This window comes from Notothenia rossii (genome assembly GCF_949606895.1).
Source record: "Notothenia rossii genome assembly, chromosome: 9".
NCBI classification, from domain to species: Eukaryota; Metazoa; Chordata; class Actinopteri; order Perciformes; family Nototheniidae; genus Notothenia; species Notothenia rossii.
In genome coordinates this window covers 48,630,240-48,657,373 of record NC_136907.1, presented here as the reverse complement: position 1 = coordinate 48,657,373, position 27,134 = coordinate 48,630,240, and the positions used below count along the sequence as shown (strand labels likewise).

General features: G+C 43.3%; 1 protein-coding gene across 6 annotated transcripts in view; it reads left to right on the top strand.

The window, feature by feature from the left end:
* The window catches only part of ccdc18 (coiled-coil domain containing 18), a 29,858-nt gene extending 14,642 nt beyond the window's left edge, over nucleotides 1–15,216 (top strand). For 2 of the 6 annotated variants that reach the window (XM_079648273.1, XM_079648272.1), the window contains exons 15-26: nucleotides 242–358; nucleotides 462–629; nucleotides 2,112–2,254; nucleotides 3,225–3,388; nucleotides 4,365–4,578; nucleotides 6,495–6,594; nucleotides 6,834–6,971; nucleotides 7,280–7,420; nucleotides 7,847–7,972; nucleotides 9,713–10,147; nucleotides 11,467–12,186; nucleotides 14,928–15,216. In XM_079648273.1, the coding sequence (XP_079504399.1) occupies nucleotides 242–358; nucleotides 462–629; nucleotides 2,112–2,254; nucleotides 3,225–3,388; nucleotides 4,365–4,578; nucleotides 6,495–6,594; nucleotides 6,834–6,971; nucleotides 7,280–7,420; nucleotides 7,847–7,972; nucleotides 9,713–10,147; nucleotides 11,467–12,186; nucleotides 14,928–14,948 (2,487 nt within the window). In that variant the 3' untranslated portion in view covers nucleotides 14,949–15,216. The remainder of the gene's footprint in view (nucleotides 1–241; nucleotides 359–461; nucleotides 630–2,111; nucleotides 2,255–3,224; nucleotides 3,389–4,364; nucleotides 4,579–6,494; nucleotides 6,595–6,833; nucleotides 6,972–7,279; nucleotides 7,421–7,846; nucleotides 7,973–9,712; nucleotides 10,148–11,466; nucleotides 12,187–14,927) is intronic. The other 4 variants (XM_079648275.1, XM_079648274.1, XM_079648277.1 and 1 more) reach the window with 2 other exon arrangements.
* The last annotated feature ends 11,918 nt before the right edge of the window (nucleotides 15,217–27,134 follow it).

Here is a 27,134-nt window from a genome sequence, read left to right as displayed (position 1 = left end):
ACAAACCAATCACACTCCAGAGAGGTCTTTTCACGGGTTTACGGCACCTAAAGGCCAATTCTCTACACGTTTAGAAAGGGAAGGGTGAGCGGAGGATCCAGTTGGTTACTATCTGCGAGCTTGCTGCACAATGCCACTTCATTTGACACACTGGACCTTTTAGATGTACAAAAACATCTGGTATATTGAATGAATTCCAGCATAAACACTTGTAAGCACCTTCCATGTGTTCGTACGTCAGGTGAGTGAACTGCAGACGTCTCTGTCAGAGTGCAGAGAGGAGCTGGTCTTCTACCTGCAGCAGATGGAGGAGGTGACGAAGAACTATGAGAGTGAGCTGCAGAAGAACAAAGACAAGGTACAGCTTGAACACACTAATATCTCGATCCTCTCTCCTCTCCTTTTCTATATGCAACCCTGATCCTCCCCCCTGATCCTCCCCCCTGTTCCTCCCCCCTCAGGTATCCTCCCTGCAGGAGAAGCTCCACAGCACCACCCTGGTGTGTCAGAGCTCTGGTGAGCAGAACCTGCAGCTGCAGCTCTCTCTGCAGCAGCAGCAGAGCATGCTGACCGAGAGCTCTGCTCACATCTCGGAGCTGGAGGAGAGTCAGAGCCAGCTGCAGGAACAGGTCAACTGGAGAAAGTCAAATGCACAATATCTCTTTTTTGCATGGAAGAAGTGTAGGGTTATGGGAGTTGTTGTCTTCACCACCATTTAGGTTATTGCAGTCAGCTCAGAATTATCCAAAGAAGGCTCCTCGTCAAAAGCAATGCACCATAGTGTCATTCTTTTACATTTCTATTTCTTCTTGCATTTTTTTGAAATGTATTTTTATGTCTCAATTATATTAAAAAAAAAAAAAAGCCAAAACTTGAACAAGCTGTCACTGGAAACCTACCTAATATGGATGTTTTATTGGCTTATTTAAAAAATGTGATCACATGACTCCTTCTGCTATTATTGCAGATCTGCTGTAAGCTAGCTAGCTAACGCAGATAACCTAGTCGTTTCAAATATACTGACAAACAAATACAATTATGAAAAAGCATTTCTCCTAATGGAAATGTTTTGGGCCGTTGTTATGCGTTTGCACCTGCCTGGCTCTTAAGATGTTTCTACCAAAACTACGCTGAAGCTATTGTGCATATGACAATAGAGCCTTTGAATCTTCTTCTATTTAAAAATTAGATAGAGCACTTTCCCCTTTAGTTAGTGTTTCTCCAGAGGCTTGTTCCTCTGAAAATGTAAGATCAATGCAAGTGATTAATGAACTGTTATTAACTGTTTTTATCTTGGTTTTTAATGATTTGTTCAAGGCTTCCAGTTGGCCATCTTTAGAGGGTGACAGAAATACTGCAAAATGCTTTTTATTGAATGACATAAGACATTAAGTTCACTGATAAAAACTGTGACTGAATCATTGCTTGAAAGAATATATCTATGTTAGCATGACATTTATTTTCCGGCTCAGCACATTTTAGGAGCTGGTTGTACTTTCAGTCCTTCAAAACAGACAGAGGACAACAGTCTCCATTCAGTGAGCTCAGGGAGGGTGATGTGGAGCCTCTCTGTAGAGAAGAGGGACCCTGCTAACACACTAGACAACAGATTGCCTACACTGTGTTCGTCTCTGTTCTGATTGCTAGTCAGGCCTAAACAGAAAGGTATGAGGGCAAGACATGAAGTAAACAAAAATAAGAAGCAGGATTTATTTTCCGTTTTGTGGTTGAAGCTGAAATGGTGAGAATAAATTGAAAATATTGAGAAAAAGTTGAAATACCATTCCTAGTAGAGTTGAAATAACAATATTAAAATTGTAAGTCAAAGTGTTTTAATAAAGATAAAATGTGGAAAATACATTTGATACACCCTTTTTGAGAACAAAGACGTCAAGAATAAAATACATGGTCAGAATAAATCAAACTATTAGGTTAAGCGCATATACTGACAATTCAAAAACAAATGCAAAATAATCCAAATGTTTAATTTGACCCTAATGCTCTTCCGTAGGTCTTTGTAAGCAAGACAATGTTACTTTAAAATAATGAATTTTTTGGGCCAATAGAACAGTGAATAATGGTGTGGCAATAAATGTGGTGTTTGTGTGCAGGTGTCCAGTGTGGAGCAGCAGCTGGAGCGGGCCCGGGCGTCTCTGCAGGGCGAGGTGAGGAGCAGGGAGCAGGACGTCCAGAGGAGAGAGGGGGAGCTGCAGGAGGTCACCCAGCAGAACACACAGCTGTCAGAGAGTGTGGGGTGAGAAGAACACACACACACACACACACACACACACACACACACACACACACACACACACACACACACACACACACACACACACACACACACACACACACACACACACACGTGGTTAAGATGCAGAATCAACCCAGATGTTGGGACCACTAAGTTACTTTATTTTATTTCACTTTATTTTTATTTAACATTCACTCTTTTGACACTGTCATTCTTGTTAGTACAAACATGAGTGACATTGGGCCACTTAAAGCATACCATGTTCCTTTCACTTGTTTTTGTTGGAAAAATCTAAATGTAGTCTCTTTTCTATTTTAAGAAAGAAAAACAAATAGCCTGAAGGTACAAACTTGTAGTGCTGAGTGTATTTCCCAGCACTCTTTGTGTGGGGCTTTGGTTTGTTGCTATTTTTAACAGAATGTTTCTTTGCGTGCTGTTCTTCTTGACCCGCAGCAAAGGCAATCGAACGCCTCAGCAGTCTGTGGGACAGTCTTATGATTACACCACATCCCATTTGTCTGCAGGCATGAAGCAGCCCTCCCTCCCTGCTCCTCTCACCCTTAAACATATCAATTGAGATCTTAGTTTGAAAATGTGGGATAGAAGCCTGGTGTTTGTGGAGTTATCTCATTCCATAGTTCTGCTGGTTATTGCTCTTTTTGTGAACTTTTGAATGCTCTGAAAGCATGTTGGTGGTTTAAACACGGCATCAGAGGGCATGTTTGCATTGCTCACTTAACAGTTTCTAAGGGATTTTCCTTCCTTTAAGTCTACGATGGGTGCCATGCTTACAGCGAGGTGAGGAAACCGAAGGAACAATGCCACGTGCATACTGCTTTAGGCTTCATATGTCTTATTTTCTTCCCTTTTACAGCAGCTTTTTGTCCAAAAATAGTATTTACGTCTTTTGTTTGCTGTACAAACCCACTGATGATTGTTTGTTTGTGTTTCTTCTTTGTGCTTACTGCAGCCATCTGAAATCAGAGATGGTAAAGTGTCGAGGGGAGCTGGTTTCTAAAGATTCGGAGCTGCATCGCCTGCAGAGGGATGTCAGCGTCAAGACTTCTCAGATCAGCTGCATGGACGAAAGCCTGCAGCAGCTGAGGAGCCTGCTCAACAGCAAGAGTGACATGGGTACGTTTTGACATGTTTTTATTTTTCAGAGAAGAGACCATAGAAGCCGACACGGCTCTGGTTTTTAAATCGGTAGAACTGACCTACTTTCCCACTGGACAAAAAGCCACTAACATCAGGCGTATGTCTGTAGTTGGAAATGTTACAATCAGCATTCATTCCCGGGACAAGTGACTCGGCTACAGTCATGGTAGGAAAGGGATACGCTCAGAGATGGAACTTACACGCTAAATGTCCTATGTACATCACAAGGCTATAATGACACGCTTTGAAGTTAATACCTGATAAATCAATTGACAGGGATTTGGATAATAATGACATGTTATAACCACACAAGACACACAGTCATTATTCTCTCCACTAAGCTACCAGACTCAAGAGATATTCTCTGATAATGATGAAACACACTTAATTTAAAGTTCTCAGGGAATACAATTAAACAAATGAAAACTATCTTTGTTCGTATTTCAAATGTCTTTACACAACAATCTCCTTTTCTGGTGAGTTAAACATATCTTATCCATAGAGTAAAATGTGAAAAGAAACAGCTGTTATTCGCTGTGCCCAAAGCCACCAGGCTCCTTGGACAGAAACAATATTCAAACACACTGTTCATCGAGTCAAACACAATTCAAACTCAAGAGAAGCGAAAATACAACTCAATAAAACCACATTTATTTGGAGGCTGGAACCAAAACAAAACTCAACCAAACAGCTCTATGAGTCTCTCACTGCTCCAACAATCGGCAACTCTGGTTTAAGGGAATGAAAGAGACACTTAATAAGAAAGGACCATTCTCCTTTGCTAACCCTCCTTTCTGGGGCACTTATGACTCTGAAGGTGAAACACTAGAAGAAAAACATACTTATCTACTAGCATGGGGAGGAAGTATATTCCTTACTTTTAGTGGGTTTGCGCTTGCTCTAAAAACTGCATATATGTGCATAAAGTAATGTTTCCTTCTTGCCCCTCCAGTGATGGACCTGGAGGAGCAGCTGCACCGCTGTGAGGCCGACAGGAGAAACGTCTCCCAGCGGCTGCAGGTCCTGGAGGGCCAGCTGCAGGCAGTGCGCACCGAGCTGACCGAGACTCTGGAGCAGCTGCGGGAACTCCGAGACGTTCTGCAGAGAACCCAAACCACCGCAGACGAGAGGCAAGCCTCGGTGGAAAAACTGACAATCCAACTTAGGTGAGGTCACGCCCTTGTGTGAAATATCCTTCTGCTCACAGGAACAAGGGACGAGCCTCACGTGGAGATGACGTCCATGTGTTTTTGCTCAGAAGAAAATCCTGCACTGCATCGGCCCCAGGTGTGAATCTATGTAAACATTGTTCATGTTGTAGCACAAAGTCACAAACTGACACACATGGAGCCTCTTACTGCCCCAGAGCCCCACTCCAGCTCACACTTTGGATGTATGACTTCTGGATACTGTGGCTGCATCTGTGTTCTCTGATGAAATCATGATGTAATATGAATTTCAGATTGTTATTGTAAATGACCCCTAATATGCTTTTTGGGCTTTCCTTTTCCTTTAGTGTCATAGGTTTGGGTGCATGTAAATAGCCTGCAAAGGCTAAAATCCCTGTGTTCCCTCCAGAGGGAGTTTCTCTCCCACACACTATACTGCTAAATGAGCAGAATAGGGCCCATTGTGTTCTGTATTGTAATGTATTTTGTAATTTGCTGGGTGAATGTACACATGTTTTGGTTTTCTAATGTTATACATATTTATTTAAAACAACATCAGATACAAAAAGTGTGTATGTTTGAATAACACACTTTGTGCAGCTATTGTACACCAAGCACTCATGAAGGATTGAAAATGTTTTATAGAAAAGAAAATATTTCACAAGTCCTATCATTCATTCCCATATTAGTGTCTTATAGAGCAGTCGTTCTCAACCTGGGGTTCAGGACCCCCATTAGGGTCCTAAGGTAATTCCAGGGGTCTCCATATAGCAGTGACCATCAACTGGCACATCCGGCCTGCCAGACATTCTCATCCGGCCCGCAAGACGGGGGTGACTGTGGCGTTGGCGGAGTGGTTAGTGCGTTCACCCCCCACTCATTTTTTTTTTTTACAATGTCTCGTGAGTAATGTGCAGTACCGGAGTCCAACAGAGAGGCAGCAGCTGCGGGATAGTAGACTGCGTACTGCGTACTGCGTAGCCTTCCCTGCCTTGAAGAAGAAGTGATCCTTCGTTGGCATGAAGAGTCTGCTTTATGCGCTCTGCAGAAGTAGCCCCGCTGCGAGGCTCCGGCGACTTCACTGTATATGCAACCCCCCCCCCCCAACAGTGTCCAACAGAGAGGCAGCAGCTGCTGCTTTATTCGCCCTGCAGTAGCGTGCTCTACTCCCCCCAGGGCTATATATAAAAATCGCTGGTCCGCAAAAGTGTCTTGGATCAATTTTGGCCCTTGGACAAATGTAGTTGGTGATCCCTGCCAAAAAGGATTGAATAAATACATTAAATAACTCAGTGCAAAATATTGTTATATATTTATTTTAATATTTATGTTATATGTTTTTATAATAATATTTTAGACTGTGAAATGAGTATTACATTACATTGCCTTACCGGTGATAACATTTGTTCAAAATAGATTTGTGAAAAGTGTATTTCTGAGAGTCAAAGTGTGCTGCACATGAGTTTCTGACAGCGGACTATAAGTGAGTGAGGACTAGAGTCGTCAAAAATCCACAGCGACTGGAGCAAATTAGACAACTAGGTCACAAAGTCACATTATTGCTTTGGAGTCGTGTCCTTAAAAAGGTTAAGAACTGCTGTTTTAGAGGACACTGAGCTCAGGCAGTAGCAGGGACATGCTGACGCTCAGTACAGAAATGCCCTCTAGAGAAGAACATAAGAGTGTAATAATCTAGGGCTAGGCTACAGTCATGAGTTTCTATGAAGTAACAAATAATGATGATGATGATGATCCCTTGTTCACGTTGTAAGCACTCAAATCAACCTAAAAAAAGGCCAACAATAAACAATAGTCCCTTATCATGAAATAATGCATTCACACACTCACTTACTACTCAGTGCGCAGTTCTTTTCTGTCACATTTGTTTCATTAAAGTAGGTGTTGCCTTACAGTGAGACCCAGAGGGAGTTGGAGGAGAGGACTCAAGAGGTCTTAGACATGGACCATGCACTGAAGGAGAGACAGGAGGAGCTCCAACAGAGAGCACAGCTGGTACAACGCGCGCGCGCGCGCGCGCACACACACACACACACACACACACACACACACACACACACACACACACACACACACACACACACACACACACACACACACACACACACACACACACACACACACACACACACACACACACACACTGTATTACAGTTTATTTGGATATATGTTTTTATGTCATCCCTTTCCTCATTTTTCCTCTGTTTTCTTGTGTCCCGCCCTGTACTCCTCAGCTGGGTCACCTGGAAGTGGCCATCGGGGAGCACAAGCAGGAGATGGAGAGGAAGGTGGAGTCACTGCAGCAGAGCCTGGAGGCCAGAGAGAGAGAGCTGAGAGACACACAGAGGGAGCTCACACACACAAGCATGAAGGTCAGAAACACACACACAGTCAAAGGGCTGAACATTTGAGGAAAGGTTGTGTAAACCAGGCCATGGACCAATGGACCGCTTAATTCAATTCACTGAAAGCAAGAAAACAACTGCATGTGCAATGATTTTAGCAGAGGGCGGGTCAGTCAGCAGCTAGAAGTAATACATCTTGTAAGCTGGTGAAGTAAAAGTATTTTCAAAGATTCTCTTTCGAAACAAACATTGCAAACTATGAACAGACCCTTACCTGAAATGAGTTGTGTTCTAATGTTAATCCTCAAACTGTGTCTGTTTTATTTATGGTGTAGGAATCCCAGGAGCATGATCAGCAGCTGCGTGTGTGTCAGCAACAGCTTCACTCTATACAGCAACAACTTGAGGAAGCTGAACGTCGATGTGAGGATTTAACCAGAGAGCTGCACGCCACCAAGCTGCATAAAAAAGAGAAGGTGATGCAAAAGCACCATTTATTATTATTTATAATCTGGTGTTAAGGGGAGACACTACATTTAAATGAGTTAGAAAATGTTCACCACTATATATCATAAGATAACTTACATCATAGAGGACAAGTTATGCTAATTGTTAGGTTTGATTGTATATTTAAATGCACAAATGATAAATATCTAATGCTTGCTTTTTTGCAAATATAAGAAAAATCTGCATTGGCAAATAATCACATTTGAAAAAGATATACACCTTAATGTACATTGTTGCACGTTTTCTCTGCACTAGTCTGAAAAACGACATTTTGTGGAAGCAAAACAGTGCAGGGCAAATGTGTTTTCTTTCCTGTCGGAGATGGAATATCTTGTTGAGGCGGACATTTTTGTTACTACTACTGCCAGTAATTTCTCTGTGGTGTGTGTGTGCAGGAGGCCCGGCTGTGCGAGCTGGAGGAGGAGCTGGCTCTGAAGCTGCAGTTGGAGGCCGGGCTGCAGAGCATGGTCACGTCTTTAGAGCAGGAGCTGGAGCAGGAGAGGGAGCAGCACAGCAAGGAGGTACAGCAGGGAGTTGGGCTTCATACATGGTGTCCTCGGCTTCCACATAATGCATCAAAGGCCCTATTCTTTTCTTTTAGGTTTTTCCCTTTCCTGTAGTGTGTTCTGTAGGTTGTAGTGCATGTTAATAGTCTGCAAAGGCTAAAATCCCTGAGTTTCGCTCCCCCATTGGACTCCTTTTTTTAATTCTATAACATTGTGACATCACTATGTAACACTCGCACTTTTATTGAATAGCGGTAGCGGCAGTATGAGAGCAATAAAGAGCTTTTTGAACCTTAAAGCATGGAGACATGTCAAAGGAGAGACACTACATACTGATATGAACCTAATGTTTGTATATCAGGTTCAAGAACATGTAAAGCTTTAAGTTGTTCTTGCTCTTGACTAAGACTTAATGATTTTTGTGATAAGCTTCACTCTCACATCATTACATTATCAGAAGAATGTGACGCCACTGGAAAAACCCCAGTCTGCTCTCCATTTCTCTCCCCATCTATGTGCTTAGGTTTTGTGTTGTTCCCTTTTCATCTGTTTTCTTTCCTCTTTTTGTCCTTATAAACGTAAACTACACCATTGTTCCTAAAGCCTTATCTCTCCGACAGCTGATAATAACGTATTAATTCCTGCTGTTAGTTAAAGGAAGTGGACCCATAGTGTATGAAAGGGGAAATGGTCTCTGGGTCTGAAGAAGCGAAGCCAATGTGAAAGTGCCATAGTGGTTGTACAAGTGCCCTTAAATCCATGCACACGGAGTGCTCAAACACTAGAATGCTGCAATGTGTTAGGGATGTTTTTGTTCCAAAAGTGTAAATATTTCTATCATGTGACAAGGAATCTAAATCCATTCCAACAATGAGCTATATTGAGAGCAATTTACTTTTCATTTAGATTCAGAGCTTGAATGTGATATTTTTTCTTTTTTTTTTACATATTCCAAATACATTAAAAAACAACCAAAGAAGATGAAATGGACTCTCAGGCTCCGTTAAGAAAAATGTGCAATGTCTCTGTAATAAAATGGTAAATGTCTTTTAATGGTAGAGTATACCCTGCTGTTTATTTTGGCCAAGTTATGTTTATATTTACTGTACAATAAGATGTTAATGTCAACATTTTTTAGGTCACGTATTATTATTTTTTTTTTAGGTCGTGTCCATATATGGTACGATAATCGTAAATGTAAAAATGAATGGTCATGTTTATACAAACGATTAAACGAAAGCCTAAAAATTACACCCGTTTTGGGATTTATTTAAATCGGCGTTATTTTGGAAAATAAGTTTTTCTAATTAAGAATTATCAAGGTCATGTCCATACAATAAGTGAACAACATATAAATTATCTAGGTCAGGTTGATATATTGTAGGATAAATAGATGTTTGAGGTCGTGCTCGTATACCATACAATAAGTTGGTATTGTACAAATAAGGGAGTGATGTTTATATATCATATTAATATACAATATTTTTAACACATTGCAGCATGTTCATATAAGTTAATAACGAAAAGAATGATTGAAGTCATGTTCATATTTTTAACGATAAGTGGATAACGTTATGTTTAATACAGGCCCTCATCTTGCTCCGAGAAACCAAGATGGTGACAGGAACTATACCAAACTAGAGGCTTTCACATTTTTATTCCACAGACTGGGGTGGCATCACGTTGACCACGTCTTTAATGTGAGAGCACATCAAGCCACTAGTCCCAACTTGTCTTGTCTTGTCCTTCTCCCAGCTGGAGTCCCTGCAGCAGACCCGAGCTCAGCTCCTCAAAGTCTCCTCTCAGATCTCCTCCACCATGCTCTCATCTCAGGAGCAGCTCGCCACTAAACTCCAGCAGAGCCAGAACCAACTGGACCAAACCAAAACCCAGCTGGACCAGACCAAAGAGGAGCTGGATCGCGCCCGGAGCCAAGTCGGTCTCCTCCAAACTCAGAGAGATCAGGCTGAGACGCAGCTCCGTCAGAGTGGAGCTCAGCTGGAGCAGAGCAGGGTCCTGTACCAGCAGACCCGGGCCCAGAACCTTCAGCTCCACACCCAGCTGGCGCTGCTCAGCACCCAGCTACAGCACTCCAGAGTCCAGGCTGCCCAGCTGCAGGCTCAGCTGCAGGCTCAGCTGCAGGCCTCCAGGAGGACCATGGAGACCTCCGACGAGTCCATGCTCATCAAGGTACAGTGCTCTAGTGAGAGTGATGGAAGCTGCATTATGGAAGGGTATACGGCAGTGTTTCTGTTAGCCAATATGTACCTGATTTTGACCAGAAAACATCTGTTAAAGGCCGACAAATTTAAAATCTGCTCATAATGTCTGATGAAAATAATTCCCCGAAATAGGCTAAAGAAACAAGTTAGCCCCAGACTTCTAGAAATACATATTTTTGGTCACCGGAACTAACAAAATTGAATATTAGAATTGGTGTTTAAAATAAGATTATGTATTCTGTATCTCTCCTTGAATTTGAAAGAAATGGGCCTGGGTCTTTGAATTTTAGGTTTAAGACTGTTCAGGAAAATGAAAAAATTGAATTGTCTGTACATTTATTTTCAGTTAAAAAAAAAGAAAAAATATTATTCCAGTGGATCCTTGAAATCATTAAAAGCTTGTGATCTTAAGGAGGTGGGGTCAAGGCCTTGAGCGTTTTTCAAATGGATACTAATTCTAACTCTTTGGCAATAAAGTGAGTTTACTTAAAATGTGTTAATATGCCATGTACTGTCATCATATCAAACGCTACATCACACGATGTCATGTGACAGGAATGAACTGTGTTCAGTGTCCCAAATCATGCTATCCTTGAATTTCAGGGAATTGAGCCTGAAAATTCCTGTAAAATGTCCTTGAATTTGATGTTAAAGAAGATGTGTTGTTTTCTACCTGCAGAAGTCTGAAAGTTGCATTATGGAACTTTCTCAATTATATTCAGAAAAAAACATGGTTCCCACAGGTCATGAATCCCATAACTCGAGAATTTCTTTTCATGTGGCCACCTGCAAAGAAAACATGTGACAGGAATTAGCATTCTTTTGTGTCTCCATCTTTGAATCACAGTGAGTTGGGCCTGAAAAGTATTTGAAATATTTGATGTTTGAGAAAAACCCTGAACAAACCGGTTCTGGCCTACCTGCAGGAGTCTGAGAGTAGCATTAGCAATACATTAAATGCATTATGACACAGTGCAACAGAAGCACATTATAAAACAACATTAAAAGACTATAAAAAATCTAAGAAAATAATAATAACAAGCTAAATTCTTTAATTATTTTGTACGCCTTCTGCAAGTATCTCCCACATTTGTGTAATTTTCTCATACGCCACCTGTTGCGAGGAAAGGGACGTCATTAACTTTGCTCCATGTCTCAAACTATACTGTGTTTGCTCCTTCATTTTGAGAAAATAGGGCCTGGAAAAACCTTCATAAAACCTTGAATGTGATGTTTAAGAAGCTGTGGAGACCCTCAAATAATCCTTGTGTTCTGGTCTGGCTGCAGGAGTCTGAGGTGACCCGTCTCCAGGCCAGGATCTCCAGCCTGGAGCGAGCTGCTGAGCGGCAGCACCACCTGTACACCCACACCCCCTCCCTCCCCGCTCTGAGCACAGTCACACAATCCTCAGAGTGCTCCTCCCCTCCTTCCTCCCCCCATAAGACTCCAACAACCCTCCCCTCTCCTGAGCACGCTCACTTGCCTCGCCCTCGCTTAACACCCCCGCCTCACACCTACCTTCGTCCAGCCTCCGCCCCTCGTCTCTCCATCCAATCATGCGACTGGCTGAGCAACAGCGTGGACTCCTCTCTGGATCTCCCCCTGAGCCTGAAGGAAACCCTGATGGAGGCTCTGAGCAAGCATCCGTGGGAGTCCCCAACCTCCGGCTCCTCTTTCCCTAACACGGTGGACCACAGCTGGCAGGGTCTCAGCGCCGTGGAGACCACAGTGACCTCTGACCTCTCCTTCAACCCTCTTACATACAGGGTGGAAACACAAGAACATGGAAGAGACACGGAAGCTCCCTCCATGCAGCTGGGAGACGACGAGGAGCAGATCAGTGAGTCCAGGAGGGAGTCTGTGAACACCCTGGTGGGGGAGGAGGTGGAGGGGGACATGAGTTCACTGACAGGGATGCTGAGGTTTGTTAACAAGACGTTAGCCATGCAGGAGGACGCGTCTTTATGGAGCTCCACAGGGCCGTCACAGAGCAGCCTCACACTGCAGGTAACAACTCCTCCTGTCTTGAGATATACAGAGGATGACTTGCAACACATTATCCAGCTGATTACACCTCAGTGTTAACTTCCTGTCTGTCTTCTTCTGTTGTTCCCTATTGTTTTGACTTCCTGTCTGTCTTCTTCTGCTGTTCCCGTTAGTGTTTACTTCCTGTCTGTCTTCTTCTGCTGTTCCCTATTGTGTTGACTTCCTGTCTGTCTTCTTCTGCTGTTCCCGTAAGTGTTTACTTTTTGTTTGTGGCCGTTTCTCAATCCCAAGTAAAACTGCTGCAGAGCCACTATTTCAAGTATACTACGTCATCGAGTGGCGCCGAAGGACTGTTTAAATGCATGTTAAATGCCCAGCATTCTGCGCCACTCTGACGTAGTATACTTGAAATAGTAATAGTCTGCAGCATGTGTATTCGCGATTGAGAAATGGCCTGTCTGTCTTATTCTGCTGTTCCCTTTAGTGTTTACTTCCTGTCTGTCTTCGTCTGTCGTTCCCTTTAGTGTTTACTTCCTGTTTGTCTTCTTCTGCTGTTCCCTTTAGTGTTTACTTCCTGTCTGTCTGTCTTCTTCGGCTGTTCCCGTCAGTGTTTACTTTCTGTCTGTCTGTATTCTGCTGTTCCCTTTGGTGTTTACTTCCTGTCTGTCTGTCTTCTTCTGCAATTCCATTTAGTGTTTACTTCCTGTCTGTCTGTCTTCTTCTGCTGTTCCCGTTAGTGTTTACTTTCTGTCTGTCTTCGTCTGTCGTTCCCTTTAGTGTTTATTTCCTGTTTGTCTTCTTCTGCTGTTCCCTTTAGTGTTTACTTCCTGTCTGTCTGTCTTCTTCGGCTGTTCCCGTCAGTGTTTACTTTCTGTCTGTCTGTATTCTGCTGTTCCCTTTGGTGTTTACTTCCTGTCTGTCTGTCTTCTTCTGCTATTCCATTTAGTGTTTACTTCCTGTCCGTCTGTCTTCTTCTGCTGTTCCCGTTAGTGTTTACTTTCTGTCTGTCTGTATTCTGCTGTTCCCTTTGGTGTTTACTTCCTGTCAGTCTTCTTCTGCTGTTCCGTTAGTGTTTACTTTCTGTCTGTCTGTCTTCTTCTGCTGTTCCGTTAGTGTTTACTTTCTGTCTTTCTTCTTCTGCTGTTCCCTTCAATGTTTACTTCCTGTCTGTCTGTCTTCTTCTGCTGTTCCGTTAGTGTTTACTTTCTGTCTGTCTTCTTCTGCTGTTCCCTTCCATGTTTACTTCCTCTTTGTCTTCTTCTGTCATCCCCTTCAGTGTTTACTTCCTGTCTGTCTGTCTTCTTCTGCTATTCCATTTAGTGTTTACTTCCTGTCTGTCTGTCTTCTTCTGCTGTTCCCGTTAGTGTTTACTTTCTGTCTGTCTGTATTCTGCTGTTCCCTTTGGTGTTTACTTCCTGTCTGTCTGTCTTCTTCTGCTATTCCATTTAGTGTTTACTTCCTGTCTGTCTGTCTTCTTCTGCTGTTCCCTTTAGTGTTTACTTCCTGTCTGTCTTCGTCTGTCGTTCCCTTTAGTGTTTACTTCCTGTTTGTCTTCTGCTGTTCCCTTTAGTGTTTACGTCCTGTCTGTCTGTCTTCTTCGGCTGTTCCCGTCAGTGTTTACTTTCTGTCTGTCTGTATTCTGCTGTTCCCTTTGGTGTTTACTTCCTGTCGGTCTTCTTCTGCTGTCCCGTTAGTGTTTACTTTCTGTCTGTCTGTCTTCTTCTGCTGTTCCGTTAGTGTTTACTTTCTGTCTGTCTTCTTCTGCTGTTCCCTTCAATGTTTACTTCCTGTCTGTCTGTCTTCTTCTGCTGTTCCGTTAGTGTTTACTTTCTGTCTGTCTTCTTCTGCTGTTCCCTTCAATGTTTACTTCCTCTCCGTCTTCTTCTGTCATCCCCTTCAGTGTTTACTTCCTGTCTGTCTGTCTTCTTCTGCTATTCCATTTAGTGTTTACTTCCTGTTTGTCTGTCTTCTTCTGCTGTTCCCGTTAGTGTTTACTTTCTGTCTGTCTGTATTCTGCTGTTCCCTTTGGTGTTTACTTCCTGTCTGTCTGTCTGTCTTCTTCTGCTTTTCCGTTAGTGTTTACTTTCTGTCTGTCTGTCTTCTTCTGCTGTTCCGTTAGTGTTTACTTTCTGTCTGTCTTCTTCTGCTGTTCCGTTAGTGTTTACTTTCTGTCTGTCTTCTTCTGCTGTTCCGTTAGTGTTTACTTTCTGTTTGTCTGTCTTCTTCTGCTGTTCCATTAGTGTTTACTTTCTGTCTGTCTTCTTCTGCTGTTCCCTTCAATGTTTACTTCCTGTCTGTCTGTCTTCTTCTGCTGTTCCGTTAGTGTTTACTTTCTGTCTTTCTTCTTCTGCTGTTCCCTTCAATGTTTACTTCCTGTCCGTCTTCTTCTGTCATCCCCTTCAGTGTTTACTTCCTGTCTGTCTTCTTCTGCTGTTCCCTTTAGTGTTTGAACCTCTTTCTGTCTCTTGTTCACCTTTTTCTTTTCTTGACTGGTTAAACGATTAGTTTATCGATATGATTTGCAACTATTTTGGTAATTATTTGTTTAATCATTTTAAGCAAAAATACAAAACAACTTTTTATTTCAGCTCTACAATGTGAAGATTTCCTGTATTATTTATCATAATGGAATACCTTAGGCTTTGACAAAGACCTGATCTTCAGGAAATTATAATATCCTATTATTCAGTTCTGTGGTAGTGGAGCAGTGCTGCAACACAAGCAGGCTGAAGCATGATAAATGTTTTCTTTTCCATTTTTAGAGGGGAGTCGAGGAGACATGAAGCTATGTTGCCAAGGAGACGTCGGAGAGAAAGGCTGTTTAAACTGGTGTCAGCCTACATGTAATAAACATCTAATTTAATCTGTCCTGTTGGCGTTAAATCTGTCAATTAGTTAAGATGACCACTATTTAGTCTGTAAATGATCTACTGTGATGTTTCGTACAGTATAAATGTAGCATTTCATTTTGTATCTCTTCCGAAGTGATATTTACATATTTTGTACACAATTTTGAATAAGCTAAGTGAATAAAGAGTATTTGTATCTGTCTACCACAGTGATTCTGAGTTACTCTCCGGAGAAATGTAAAGCCTGCTTTCACCAACATCTGTTTGGATGTTTCCATGCTGTCAGGGAAGGGGGGGGGGGGGGGGTGGTCGTGTTACCAGAACTACTGGCAGCTTCCTGTCCATGAGAAGAATATTCTGAGAGTCTGAGGATGGGTCCAGCTGGGTGAATTGGATTTGGTACTCTCGTTTGGTTTAGATAACAAGAACATCAGATATGCTTGGGCTCTGTTTTGTTTTGGTTATTTATTTACTTTTAAATCACATTTTCTTCACATTGATTATAACATTGTCCATCTGCCACAGGCCTGTGGCCTCATTTATAAACGGTGCGTACGCTCAAAAGATGGCGTACGCCAGTTTCTAAGCAATGCTTGCGATTTATAAAAAAAAAAACTTGGCGGGAAAGTGTGCGGTCCTCCACGCAAACTCTGACCCATCTGTACGCGGTACGCACAAAAACGAGAGACGAGAAGCTGCAACACCGTTGGCAGAAGGAAGAATGGAGAGAAATATGTGAAAATAATACCATAAACAGAATGTTACCTCTCATTTATCATATATGAAGAATTCATTTGCAAACATTGATTAAAGCCAATCTTAATATCACATCTTTCTATTTCCTTAAACCATTAAATCATTTCAAAGAAAAGGGTAATGATCCACTCTGGCCCCTAAACCTTTTCCCATTGATCCTCCATTTTTTTGCCCGAATATAAGCAAACGCACCAGGACCTCATTATCAAAAAACAGATCTCTTTTTTGTTTGAGGACAATAACATCAACACACACACGTCATCTGCTACCAGGGGCGGACTGGGGGGAAAAAGTGGCCCGGGGATTAATTTACAGAGAGGCCCACTTAATGCGCGGCATTTATCGGCCGGCCGGCGACGAAAGTATGTTACTTAACAAAAAACCCTATGCATTTAATGTTACTTTGGACAATTATTCATATAGTAATCACATTACCTGAGCCTTTGAGTTGCCTAGAGCAAAAATAGTTACAGCATATATTTAGTGATTTTAATGTTAACAGATCATTGATGCAATAACATTTTGACCCAATTTGCCTGACTTGACACATGGAATAAAACATGGGCGTAGGAAGCATCCTCAATGTCGGTGAGACAATTTAACAGAGGGTGTGTGCAGGTGGTGGACCTCACCTCCTCTAGGGGGGTCCGGGGGCCAGCTCCCCCGGGAAGATTTTTTTTTTAAATGTTGAAGTTAAATGCATCAATCTGGTGCACTTTGAGAGCAAAATTAGGGACTAAATCTATGGCAGTCAGTAGGGGCTTGGACTGTGAGCCGTAGGGTCGCCGGTTCAAGTCCCCGACCAGACCTACATTCGGAGTGTGGACTTCTACTTGGAGAGGTCCCAGTTCACCTCCTGCCCTGCCATGGTGCCCTTGAGGAAGGCACCGGACATCCCCCTTCCCCCCTCACTCCCATTGCACATTTCACTCTGTGTGCTGTGTGCTCTGCATGTGTGACCATTAAAGAGGGTTTCATCCCTCCCAATTCTTCTTCTTCTTCTTCTTCTTCTTCTTCTTCTTCTTCTTCTTCTTCTTCTTCTTCTTCAACACCCATATAAAACAGAACTGTAAACAGATTTACTTTTTCTTTCAACATTTATTTGAACAGCAAGTGGAGGCAAAAGTGACTGCACCCAAAACAATAAACCTGCTAGCTAACTGGCCTAAACTCAGTATACAGAATGTGGGCAACACGTTCTTCTCCACAGCCGCGCGACCTCTGAGTCAGACGTCACTTCCCCCTTTTATATCCTACGGTTACAGCCGTACCACTCCCCCTGAACCCACAGACAGCACCGGTGTCAGTAATAATACAGAAATAAATACACCTAAGCAGATATGGTACCTCGAGCAGATATGGTACCTACACCTGTCTCTACCTGACCGGAGTCACGCTGTGTGTCCGTCAGGAAACACGCTTTTTACAAGTCGTTCCAACAAACACCCACTGATAAATTGCGATGTTAACAACCTCATGATAGCCTCATATGTTTTAACTTAGGATCATACCTGTGTTTAGTCTAGAAAAAGGTAAATGTGTGCATTTTATTATAAAGTTGTGTATATTTACAGACTGTTGCAAAAACTACGAAGCTTATAAACATCAGCTTTAAAACTAAAAGAGCTTTACGAAAAAGTAACACAATGAAATATGTTTGGAGTTTCATTGAGTTATTAATTTACATTTTTCGTCTAAGAGATGGTTATTTGAAACCGATTATTCTGACTCTGTAGGGTGGAAGGTCTGTTTCTATCTGAACCAGATATAAAATAACAGTTAACTACAGACCTTCATGAACTAAATGTAACCCTATGATATTTTGTGTATTACACCAGGGGTTTTCAAAGTGTGGGTAGGTGAGCCTCCCCTCAGAGAACATAAGAACAGCCGCGCCCCCCCTCCCAATTATTATTGCTGTTATTATTATTATTATTATTATTATTATTATTATTGTTGTTGTTGTTGCTATAATGCAGGGGTATTCAATTGCATTTCAAAGAGGTCCAGTAAGAGAACATGTAATTAAATGCTCTGTTTTCGCTGTCTACGTTCCGCCATTTGAAATTACTCCGACTGTTTCTCTCCTCTTGTCGTGTCTCTGTGTGTGTTTGAATCTATCGTGCTGACTGCACCGATTTGATTGGCTGAGTAGCGTCACCTCCTTAAAACATTAAACAATAACTTTTTAAAACATTTTTATTTTTATGTTTTAAACATATTGTATAAAACTCCCCCACTACTTGGACTATTCCTTGCACCCCTCTAGAATAAGCCCGAATGGTCTCAACCATATTGCATCAGTGACGTGCACTTTTTATTATAACAAGATCGCAAGGACGCTGGTAGCGATCGGAAAATTGAGTGTTGTTCAGTTTGTGTGTTGTGGAACATGCGTGTCCGTGCATGAAAATATACCACACACCCAATTACAATTGCATGTTCAATTCACTACCCTGGAAGTTAATACAGTTGTTAAAGTTGGAACAGCCTGTGGACAGCCGTTCTTCCTTGCATGTCAGTCGCCGACACCTTCTTACAGAGGACAGGCACATCTAGCTGCAGCACGACCCGTATATTTCCGCACGCCGTGTTCTCAAGACATTTTTTTTTTTAACATTTTCAACATGGTGGATAAATCCTTATATGCTCCTGGTAACACACTGAACGTCAACTTTGCCTCCTTATTACACTCAACCCTACTTTAGTGGGAACAATGAGTCTGCGTCTTTGATGCACAGAGGAATAAACGCAGATCATCCTCTGGCTGCAGCCTTGACCGGTACTTGCTTTTGATCAAAGTCAATGCGGAAAACCTGCACTCACACAGGTAGGTGGAGGTGAAGGGAATGAGCACTTTTACAGCCTTTTTGGCGAGGTGGGGGAACTCGGTCTCCACAGACAGCCACAAGTGGGCAAGTGTCACTTAACTCGTCTTTTTCTCGTTCTTTTGTGTCTCACGCTGCGCCTCCCCTGAAGCTCTCTGGCGCCCCCCAGGGGAGGCGCGCCTCACACTTTGAAAACCGCTGTATTCCACAACATTAATGCACAACATTAATAATAACCTTTTTTTTTTTACTCTCTATAATATCTCTTATCTCTGGTTTGTTTACAAGTCCAACCTAGCCGGTCAAACCACGCCTATCCCAGACCTGGTTCTCAGGGTAGGTGGCAGATCTTGAGCACCAGGCTCCGGAGGTTCTGCAGTACGCTGCTCTGGAACACCTCCTGAATGCTGCTCAGCTGCATCCCTGCCGCTCTGCTCTGACGAGGAGTACATGGGGATGAGATGATGGCGATTACGCCGGACTGTCCCATGGGGTCCCTCAAGAATGTAGGAGCGCGGCGTGTTGTGACTTCCAATAACCGTTCCACTCGCCTTCTGATCCGTGACCCAAATGTATTTTCCCGGTGCAAGCCTCTCGAGACTTCTCACTCGATGACGCAGGTTGTACTGCTGTGCATCCTTTATTCTCCTCTCTCTTTCTCGCAGAACTACAGCCTCGCTGTCGGGAAGAGCAGGATCCAGCAGCGCTGGTAATGTTGGCACCGTCTTGCGAAGCCTCCTCCCCATGAGAGGTTGCGCAGGGCTATACCCGTTTTGTGGTAGGGTGGTTCTGTAAGCCAGCAGAGCCAGATATGGGTCTGCTGCTTTCTTAAGGAGACTCTTTACAGTCTTTACAGCCCGTTCTGCCTCACAGTTGCTCTGTGGATATTTCGGGCTGCTGGTGACGTGTTTAAATCCATACGACTCTGCAAACTCTTCAAATGCCCTTCCCGAGAACTGCGGCCCGTTGTCTGTGACCAGCGTCTCAGGGATACCATGTCGTGCAAAGATGGATTTGAGATGGTGGATTACATCTGTTGATCTTGTGGGTGTCAGCAAAGCCATTTCCACATACCTTGATGCATAATCCACTACCAGCAGATATGACTTGCTTCCCAGCATAAACAAGTCGGCACCCAGTTTCTGCCATGGTCGACCTGGGTATTGTGTTGGCATCAGCGGCTCTTTGGGGTTCTGTCTCTCCTTGCTGCATGTCCGGAAGTTGAGAACCAACTCATTCAGCTGCTGACTTAGCCCTGGCCACCATACAGACTGTTGGGCACGCTCCCTACACTTCACCACTCCTTGGTGACCTTCATGTAATCTGGCGAGCACATTATTTTTCATTGTTGCGGGGATGACGAGTCTGTCCCCCTTTTACAGTAGTCCGTCCTTTACAGTTATGAACGCTTGTTCCGCCCAGTATAACTTTATGGCTGGTTCGCTGTTGCTGTGTGCTGGCCATTTCTCTTCACACAGCTGCATCACTCTTCCGCACACACTGTCCTTTGCCAACTGCTCTTTTAGCTCTTCCAGGTAAGCCGTGTTTGCTGGCAAACCATCGACAATCATGTCCACATAGATATTCGTGCTCTCGAGGAACTCTTTTTCATCTGGTGTGGAGTCTCTTTTCACAGGTGCACGTGACAGTGTATCAGCCGTCCACAGGCTTTTCCCTGACACATGTGTAATTGAGTAGGAATAACGCATCAGGCGCATCCGGAAACGTTGAATCCGTGGGGGAAGCACATCCAATGCCTGAGACCCCAGGAGACTCAGTAGAGGTTTATGATCCGTTTCCAGCTCAAAGTGTCTACCGATGAGAATGTTGCGAAACCTTTCACAAGCCCAGGTTAAGCTAAAGCTTCCTTTTCTACCTGTGCGTATCTCTGCTCCGTCTGTGTGAGAGAACGTGACATATAGGCTACCGGTCTCCAATCCTTATCCCATTTCTGCAGAAGCACACTCCCCAAGCCGTATAATGATGCATCTGCTGAGACCTTGGTTTCTCTGTTTGTGTCATACATGGCTAGTACTGGTGGAGATATCAGAGAGTCTTTCAGATCTTGGAAGGCTCTGGCCTGATCGATGCCCCACAGCCAGCAGTTCTTTTTGGAGAGCAGGTCTCGAAGTGGCTTGTCTCGCTCTGCTAGCTGCGGTATGAACTTCCCCAGCTGGTTTACCATGCCTAGTAAGCTCCTCAGCTCGCTCACATTTTTCGGCTCTTCCATTTTCCTTACCGCCTCTGTCTTGTCTGGTCTAATGCCGCTAGCAGTGATCACATGGCCCAGGTATGTCACCTCCTGTTTGGATATGTCGCACTTTTCCACATTCAAGTTGATTCCTGCCTTTTGGATCTTCTCCAGCACAGCATACAGACGAGCGTCGTGCTCCTCCTGTGTTTGGCCCCACACCAGTACATCGTCCATGTGACAGACAAACCCCACTAGTCCCTCAGTTACCTCAGTTGTCATCCTGTTTTGGAAATGCTCAGGGGCTGAGGCTATGCCGAAAGGTAGCCGATTGAAGTGGTATCGGCCAAAGGGTGTGATGAACGTTGTGTACTTGGCTGAGCCTTTTGTTAAAGGTATTTGCCAAAACCCCATGTTTGCATCCAACTTGCTGAATATTTTGGCTCCAGCCAGCTTTCCCAGTGTTTCTTCCACTGAAGGTAGAATGTACTTTTCTCGACACACAGACTCGTTCAGTTTAGTTAGATCCACACATATGCAAACAGCCCCTGTCTTTTTAGGCGCCACCACCATGCCAGCGCACCAATCTGTAGGCTCCTCAACTCTGCTGATCACCCCCAGGTCTTCCATGCGGGACAGTTCCTCTTTGACTTTGCCCATCAGTGGCAGTGGAATCCTTCTAGGCGTCTTCAGAGAAAACGGTTGGGACCCTGGTTTCAGCTTAATGGCATATGGCTGCAGTACCTCTCCAAGACCGCTGCATACTGTTGGGTAATTAGTCTTTAGCGTGTCCATAGTGACGTTTTCTAGTCGTGCCACTAGCTTCAGCGCTACACTGGCAGGCCTCCCGAGCAATGTTGTTTGCAAGCGTCGAATGACATACACATCCTCCATAAGTTCTCTCTCTCCTTTCTTCAGCAGCATACTAGCAAAGCCCACTACGTCTAAAGGATTTTTCCCTTGGCCCCAAAGTGGCTTCCTTGGCTTTTGAAGAGCTGGTGGAGCTTTTTGCTTAAAGACCTCCTTAAACACGGAGTGAGGAATGACTGTAACATCAGCCTCAGTGTCAATTTTGAACTGCACACTTTTGTTGTTAATGTCAATGTCTGCCATCCACGGATCATTGTCGGCCTCAATGCTGCCTAAGAGCAAGCTTTCCTCTTCTTCATTAATCTCATGCACGCTTTTAGCTGCTTTACACACACGCATATAATGTCCCATTTTCCCACATGCATGGCATTTTACATCCTTGGCTGGACACTCAGTCTTTAAATGTGAAGGACATCAACCACAATTATAACACTTTGCATCATTACCCTTGTTGTATTGTGGCTTGGCTTGGTAGCTATTAGCAGATTGAGCTTTGTTTTTAGCATATTTTCTACTGCTCTTAAACACTCTGTCCACTAATTTAGCGTCACATGCCTCAGTTCTATCGTCCCCTCACAGAGAAGATTGTTCCCGTTTCACCTCTTCACTCTGCCGAGCCATGGTAATAGCTTTTTCCAAGGTAAGGTCTGAGTCCAGTTGCATCCGTTCAGACAGCCGCTTATCTGTCAATCCGACAACAAGCCTGTCTCGAATGAGTTTATCATGTAGCGCGCCGTAGCTACAATGCTCCGCTAGTGCATATAGAGCTGTGACGAACGAGTCCACTGGTTCACCTTCTCCCTGTCTGTGCATATTAAACTTTGCCTGCTCATGTATGACATTTTTCTTGACAACGAAGAAGCCTTGAAAGCCATCCCGCACACCTTGGTAAGTGTCTCTCTGAGCCGCTGTGAGAGTCAATCCACGCAAAATATCATCTGCTTCATCTCCCATGCAGTAAATCAATGTGTTGACTTGATTCTCTTCTGAGCTACTGTTCAGATTACTTGCCAGGCGAAATCTCTCGAATTGCCGTATCCATTTGGCCCATTCCTGCGGTCTTGAAAAGTCGAAAGGCTCCGGTGGCTGGATGCTAAACGTAGCACTCGGTCCCGCCGCGGGTCGCGCTGCATCTCCGTTAGCATTCTCGTCTGCCATGTCCTCTTTCTTCCCTTTTCACCGTCAATTGGCTCCAAACAATACTTTTCCCCGGGCACACTCCACGCACTGTCGACAGGACTTCTGACACCATGTCGTGTTATTCAATAATACACGTGAGTCCAACTGTCACAATTACGTGTCTCTTTATTGGTAGCCCACATGCTAGCACACACCTAGCTCAAATCCTCCGTTACCATAACATGCCGTCTCCCTATGACGTCACTGAACCGTGCCCGTAAGGCTTCACTACTATTGGCTGACAAACACACATAGCACAATAACACCACACTCCCGGTTTCCTCCCAGGGTCATATTTCTCCCGCATTTCTCCCGATTTCTGACTAAATCAGATTTACTCAGGACCGTTTCCACTCTGACTTTAATACAGCTACACCATTGTTTGATTTCCATGGTAGCGCGTCTCTTTAGTAGCGCGCGCAACTGAAAGTCTGAGAGGGTGAGGAAGATAGTCACAGAAAACAGAACAAGAATCGACAACTCGACCCTCGACTCACTCCTTTCCTGTAAAAGCCCAGACATATGCTCCATCAAGGATGGTGCTAGGAAGTGCACTTACAACTACAATAAGCATGTTAATCTAATACAGCTCCGGTGATCCACTAGCAAACCCCGCCCGCTGTGGTTTTGGAAATGCTCCCGATTTCTGAGGTCTCAAGGTTGGCAAGTATGGTCTAACAGGTTAAAGATCCCATTTCTACTGATCATAATTCCATTGTTGAGGTATACTAAAATAGATGTATACTGTGCAATTTTCCAAACTCACATTGGTTTCTCATACAGCATCTCTGTAAAGTATGTGTATTCACCGGTATTCACTCTCTGTCCTAAACGGCTTGTTGGAGCTACTGCCCCCCCCCCCCCCTGTGAGCCCAGTGTGCTCTCATTGGTTGCGACGTGAGAGGCTCGTTGCTGCTCGCAGCTGCTGCTCGTTGCTGCAGACAGGCTTCCGTGTCGGCGATACAGGAGAACAAGCAAAACTCATCCTGAGCACACACAAACACTCACAGCCGAAGTAAAAACAATAAGTGTGGCTTCATATTGAGTAAGAAAAAGGTTTATAACGCTGTGTGCATGGGTCTGCGGAGAGCATTTTTCCGCGATCCCAACGTAGTAGCCCGAAAAACGTTTACCCATTTAAACAGTCGTGGTACCTTGTTTGTTTTAAACATCATAGATACACAAACAATGATGAATACTTACAGGTTGTGTACCCGAATCTCCCGCTGGTCCAAACAAAGTAGGAACAGCATCGTTCTTCAGTGCCCTACGCTGTACATATCCGGCATGAATCGCTGAAAGGTTTGGGAAGCTTTGTTTCGTGAAAGGCTGGCAGAGGGTGCGGCCATAGCTCTGTGCGTGGCTACTGGGTATCCCTACGTAGCGATACCCAGGAAGTAAACAATGGAAAATGAGAAATCTCCAACGAGGCGTTTTGGGGATTTTTACTCGCTACAGGGTGTATTTTGAGGGTTTTTGACTCTGCAGACCGTTTACATGCATAAAAACCTTCATAACACACAAGGGGACGGGTAATAACCAGAAAAGTATGACATGGGACCTTTAAACGAACAATGCTCACATACAGTGACATGCAATCAAACAGGGTTTATGATGCATGACAATTATTACAACTATGGTAACTATAATGAACCTAGCACAGAAAAATGTCAGTGAGTTACATATTAAGTATTTTTAGGGAATAATTTGCATAGGTATTCAACCTTTGACAGTTCATCATTTTCTCCTCTCACTGTCTCCTTTCCCATGGCATAAGTCTACGGCCTTGGATATTGCTGCTATCTCTCTTAAGGAGGAGCAGCTTGGGCGCATTGTTGTTGCCAGTCTATGACAGAGCACACGCTGCCATGAGGTAGTTTACTGTTCAGGGACGTAGGTTACCTGGCGCACATTCTTTTCTGTGGACGAGAGCTCTAGTTAGATTCAGGGTCTATAATCTTTAGTCTCACTGATGAAGAATGTTAATATATTACACTCCGAACTAGTTAAAACCTCGAGCTACAGAAAGAGTTCTTCAGAATTGGTTTGGCAACCGCTGTGTCAACTCGTGACACACCACATGTCCGGCCGAAACTCCAAATAAACCATCAGTGTTTGCCATCAAAGCTCCAGCTCTCCTCGTGTCTCTCTGAGTCCTGTTTCCAATTGCTTCAGAAGTTTCCCCCACAAGTATTACGACATACTTATCTCATTAGTCATTTTAAAAGGCTTTATAATTTGTGATCTTAAAAAGCATTATTGAAATAAATGAATGCTTTTAACCATCATTTTTAAATCTATACTTATATACATTATAGAAAGGGGTCATAGAAAGGTACCCAATACAACAACCGTTATTACTATTGCTTATTTTAATCATGTCTGCAGCTCTGAGCTTCACCAACCTGCTGTAGGTCATATAAGGAGCTTTGGCTGCTTAATGCTGTAAATGACAGCGAGAGATTTCCTGCCTATTCAAGGGGACTGTTCATATTTACATTTCCTCACAACAGGCCTCCATATGCAGGTTCTGTCCTTTTGTGTGTTTGAAAGCTATAGAAGGTTTATTGTTCTGTGTGTGTGTGTGTGTGTGTGTGTGTGTGTGTGTGTGTGTGTGTGTGTTTGTGTGTGTGTGTGTTGCCACAGGAGACAAAGACTGCAATCCTTTGTGTCTGCATCCAACCTGCCTGTTTTACACTCGATGGAGGATGTGGTTTTCTAGGCGGTATGTTGCGTGCAAAGAAGCTGTGCTCTACTTCCTCCATGGACTTCTCTAAGTACAGTATGACCCCACAGCAGTCATCATTTATCGACATGTTTTTGTTAAAAAATAGCAGTTATCACTAGTGTTGTTGAAGGCATTGTTTAATGTATTCAACCCACTTTCCCGTTTTTCTTTTTATAGATACAATCTTAAAACATGCTATATTGAATGTTCGAGTAGTAAATGTGTGCAGAAGTATTAGATCTCACATTTCTATTTTTGAGTCTTTCAATTGAGTTTATAAAACATCCCAATGATTGTATAAGACATATAACTGGCCAGGTTTCAGTCAAAGTTTAAAGAAGAAACTCGTCAAACACTTGCAAAAATTATTTGTTTACCCTCATAAAATATAAAATGTTCCATTAATAATTATGTGAGTCAGCACTGCGGTGAAATAAATGTTTTTTTATTTCCTGGTCTGACTCACCCTGCGCTTACTGTTATTTTCCCAAATATATCTGGCTAAACATTTTTGGAGGTTTTTCACATACTAAAGAGATGCGATTTTAATAGATGACCTTTAGAGGTGGCAGATTCTTTCACATTTAAACTATGGCTGTCACAATATCAGTCAGATTATGGTATTAAAAATAATTCCCTAAGGATAATATCTTTAAAGGAGATCCACAAGACAATTAGATTTCCACGATCAAATCAGTACACAACATGAAGTTGTGAGAGACAGGAAAAATATGACAGCAGTGTTTGGTTTTATTAAGAACAGCGACAGAGTCAGACATCTGCTTACAAAGGAACTAGACTATAAAGGCAAACCAAAATGGTATTAACCAGAATCATATTACTTGAGTTGTATCACTATTGGAGAGGTCTAAAGTATTATGTTTGAAAAGTTGCATTAGTTCAAATTGCATGAGCACAATGGTAGTAGGCCTCAGCATATGCTACAGTTGTGAGCGTGTTGAGGTTGAAAATGTTCTCCTATCGAAGTATGAGTAGCCTACCCTATATCTTCATTACAATTTGTGTATTATCGACACAAGATCGATATATATACATTTGAAATATAACGGTTACCGTCTGAACTGAGCCAGGCTAGCTGTTTCCCCTTGTTTCTTGTGCTAAGCTAACCAGCTGCTAGCTGTAGCACTCCACAATACAGTGACTATTCCTAGGGGCGGACTGGCCATTGGGAATACCGGGAGTTTCCCCGGTGGGCCGGTGCTGTGTGTGGGCCGGAGGGCCCAACATTAAAAGAAAAAAAAATTAAATTAAAAAAAAAAAAAATCTTTTTTATTTTGCCTAAATCCTACCGGCCCACATTGGTAAGTATTCCGGCCACTCCCTTTTTTTTTTTTTTGCTTACCTAAATCCTACCGGCCCACATTTGTAAGTGTTCCGGCCATAGACTGTATATATAAATGGACGTAGTGTCCGTGACGTCACCCATAGGATTCTGCAGTTGCCGAGAAGCCCTTAGTAGGCGGAGTCGGCCACTAACGGCTTGACAGTGACGTCAGAGTCTAATCCCGCCTGCTCCAAATAAGGGCAAAGAGGCGGAGCCGAGGCGG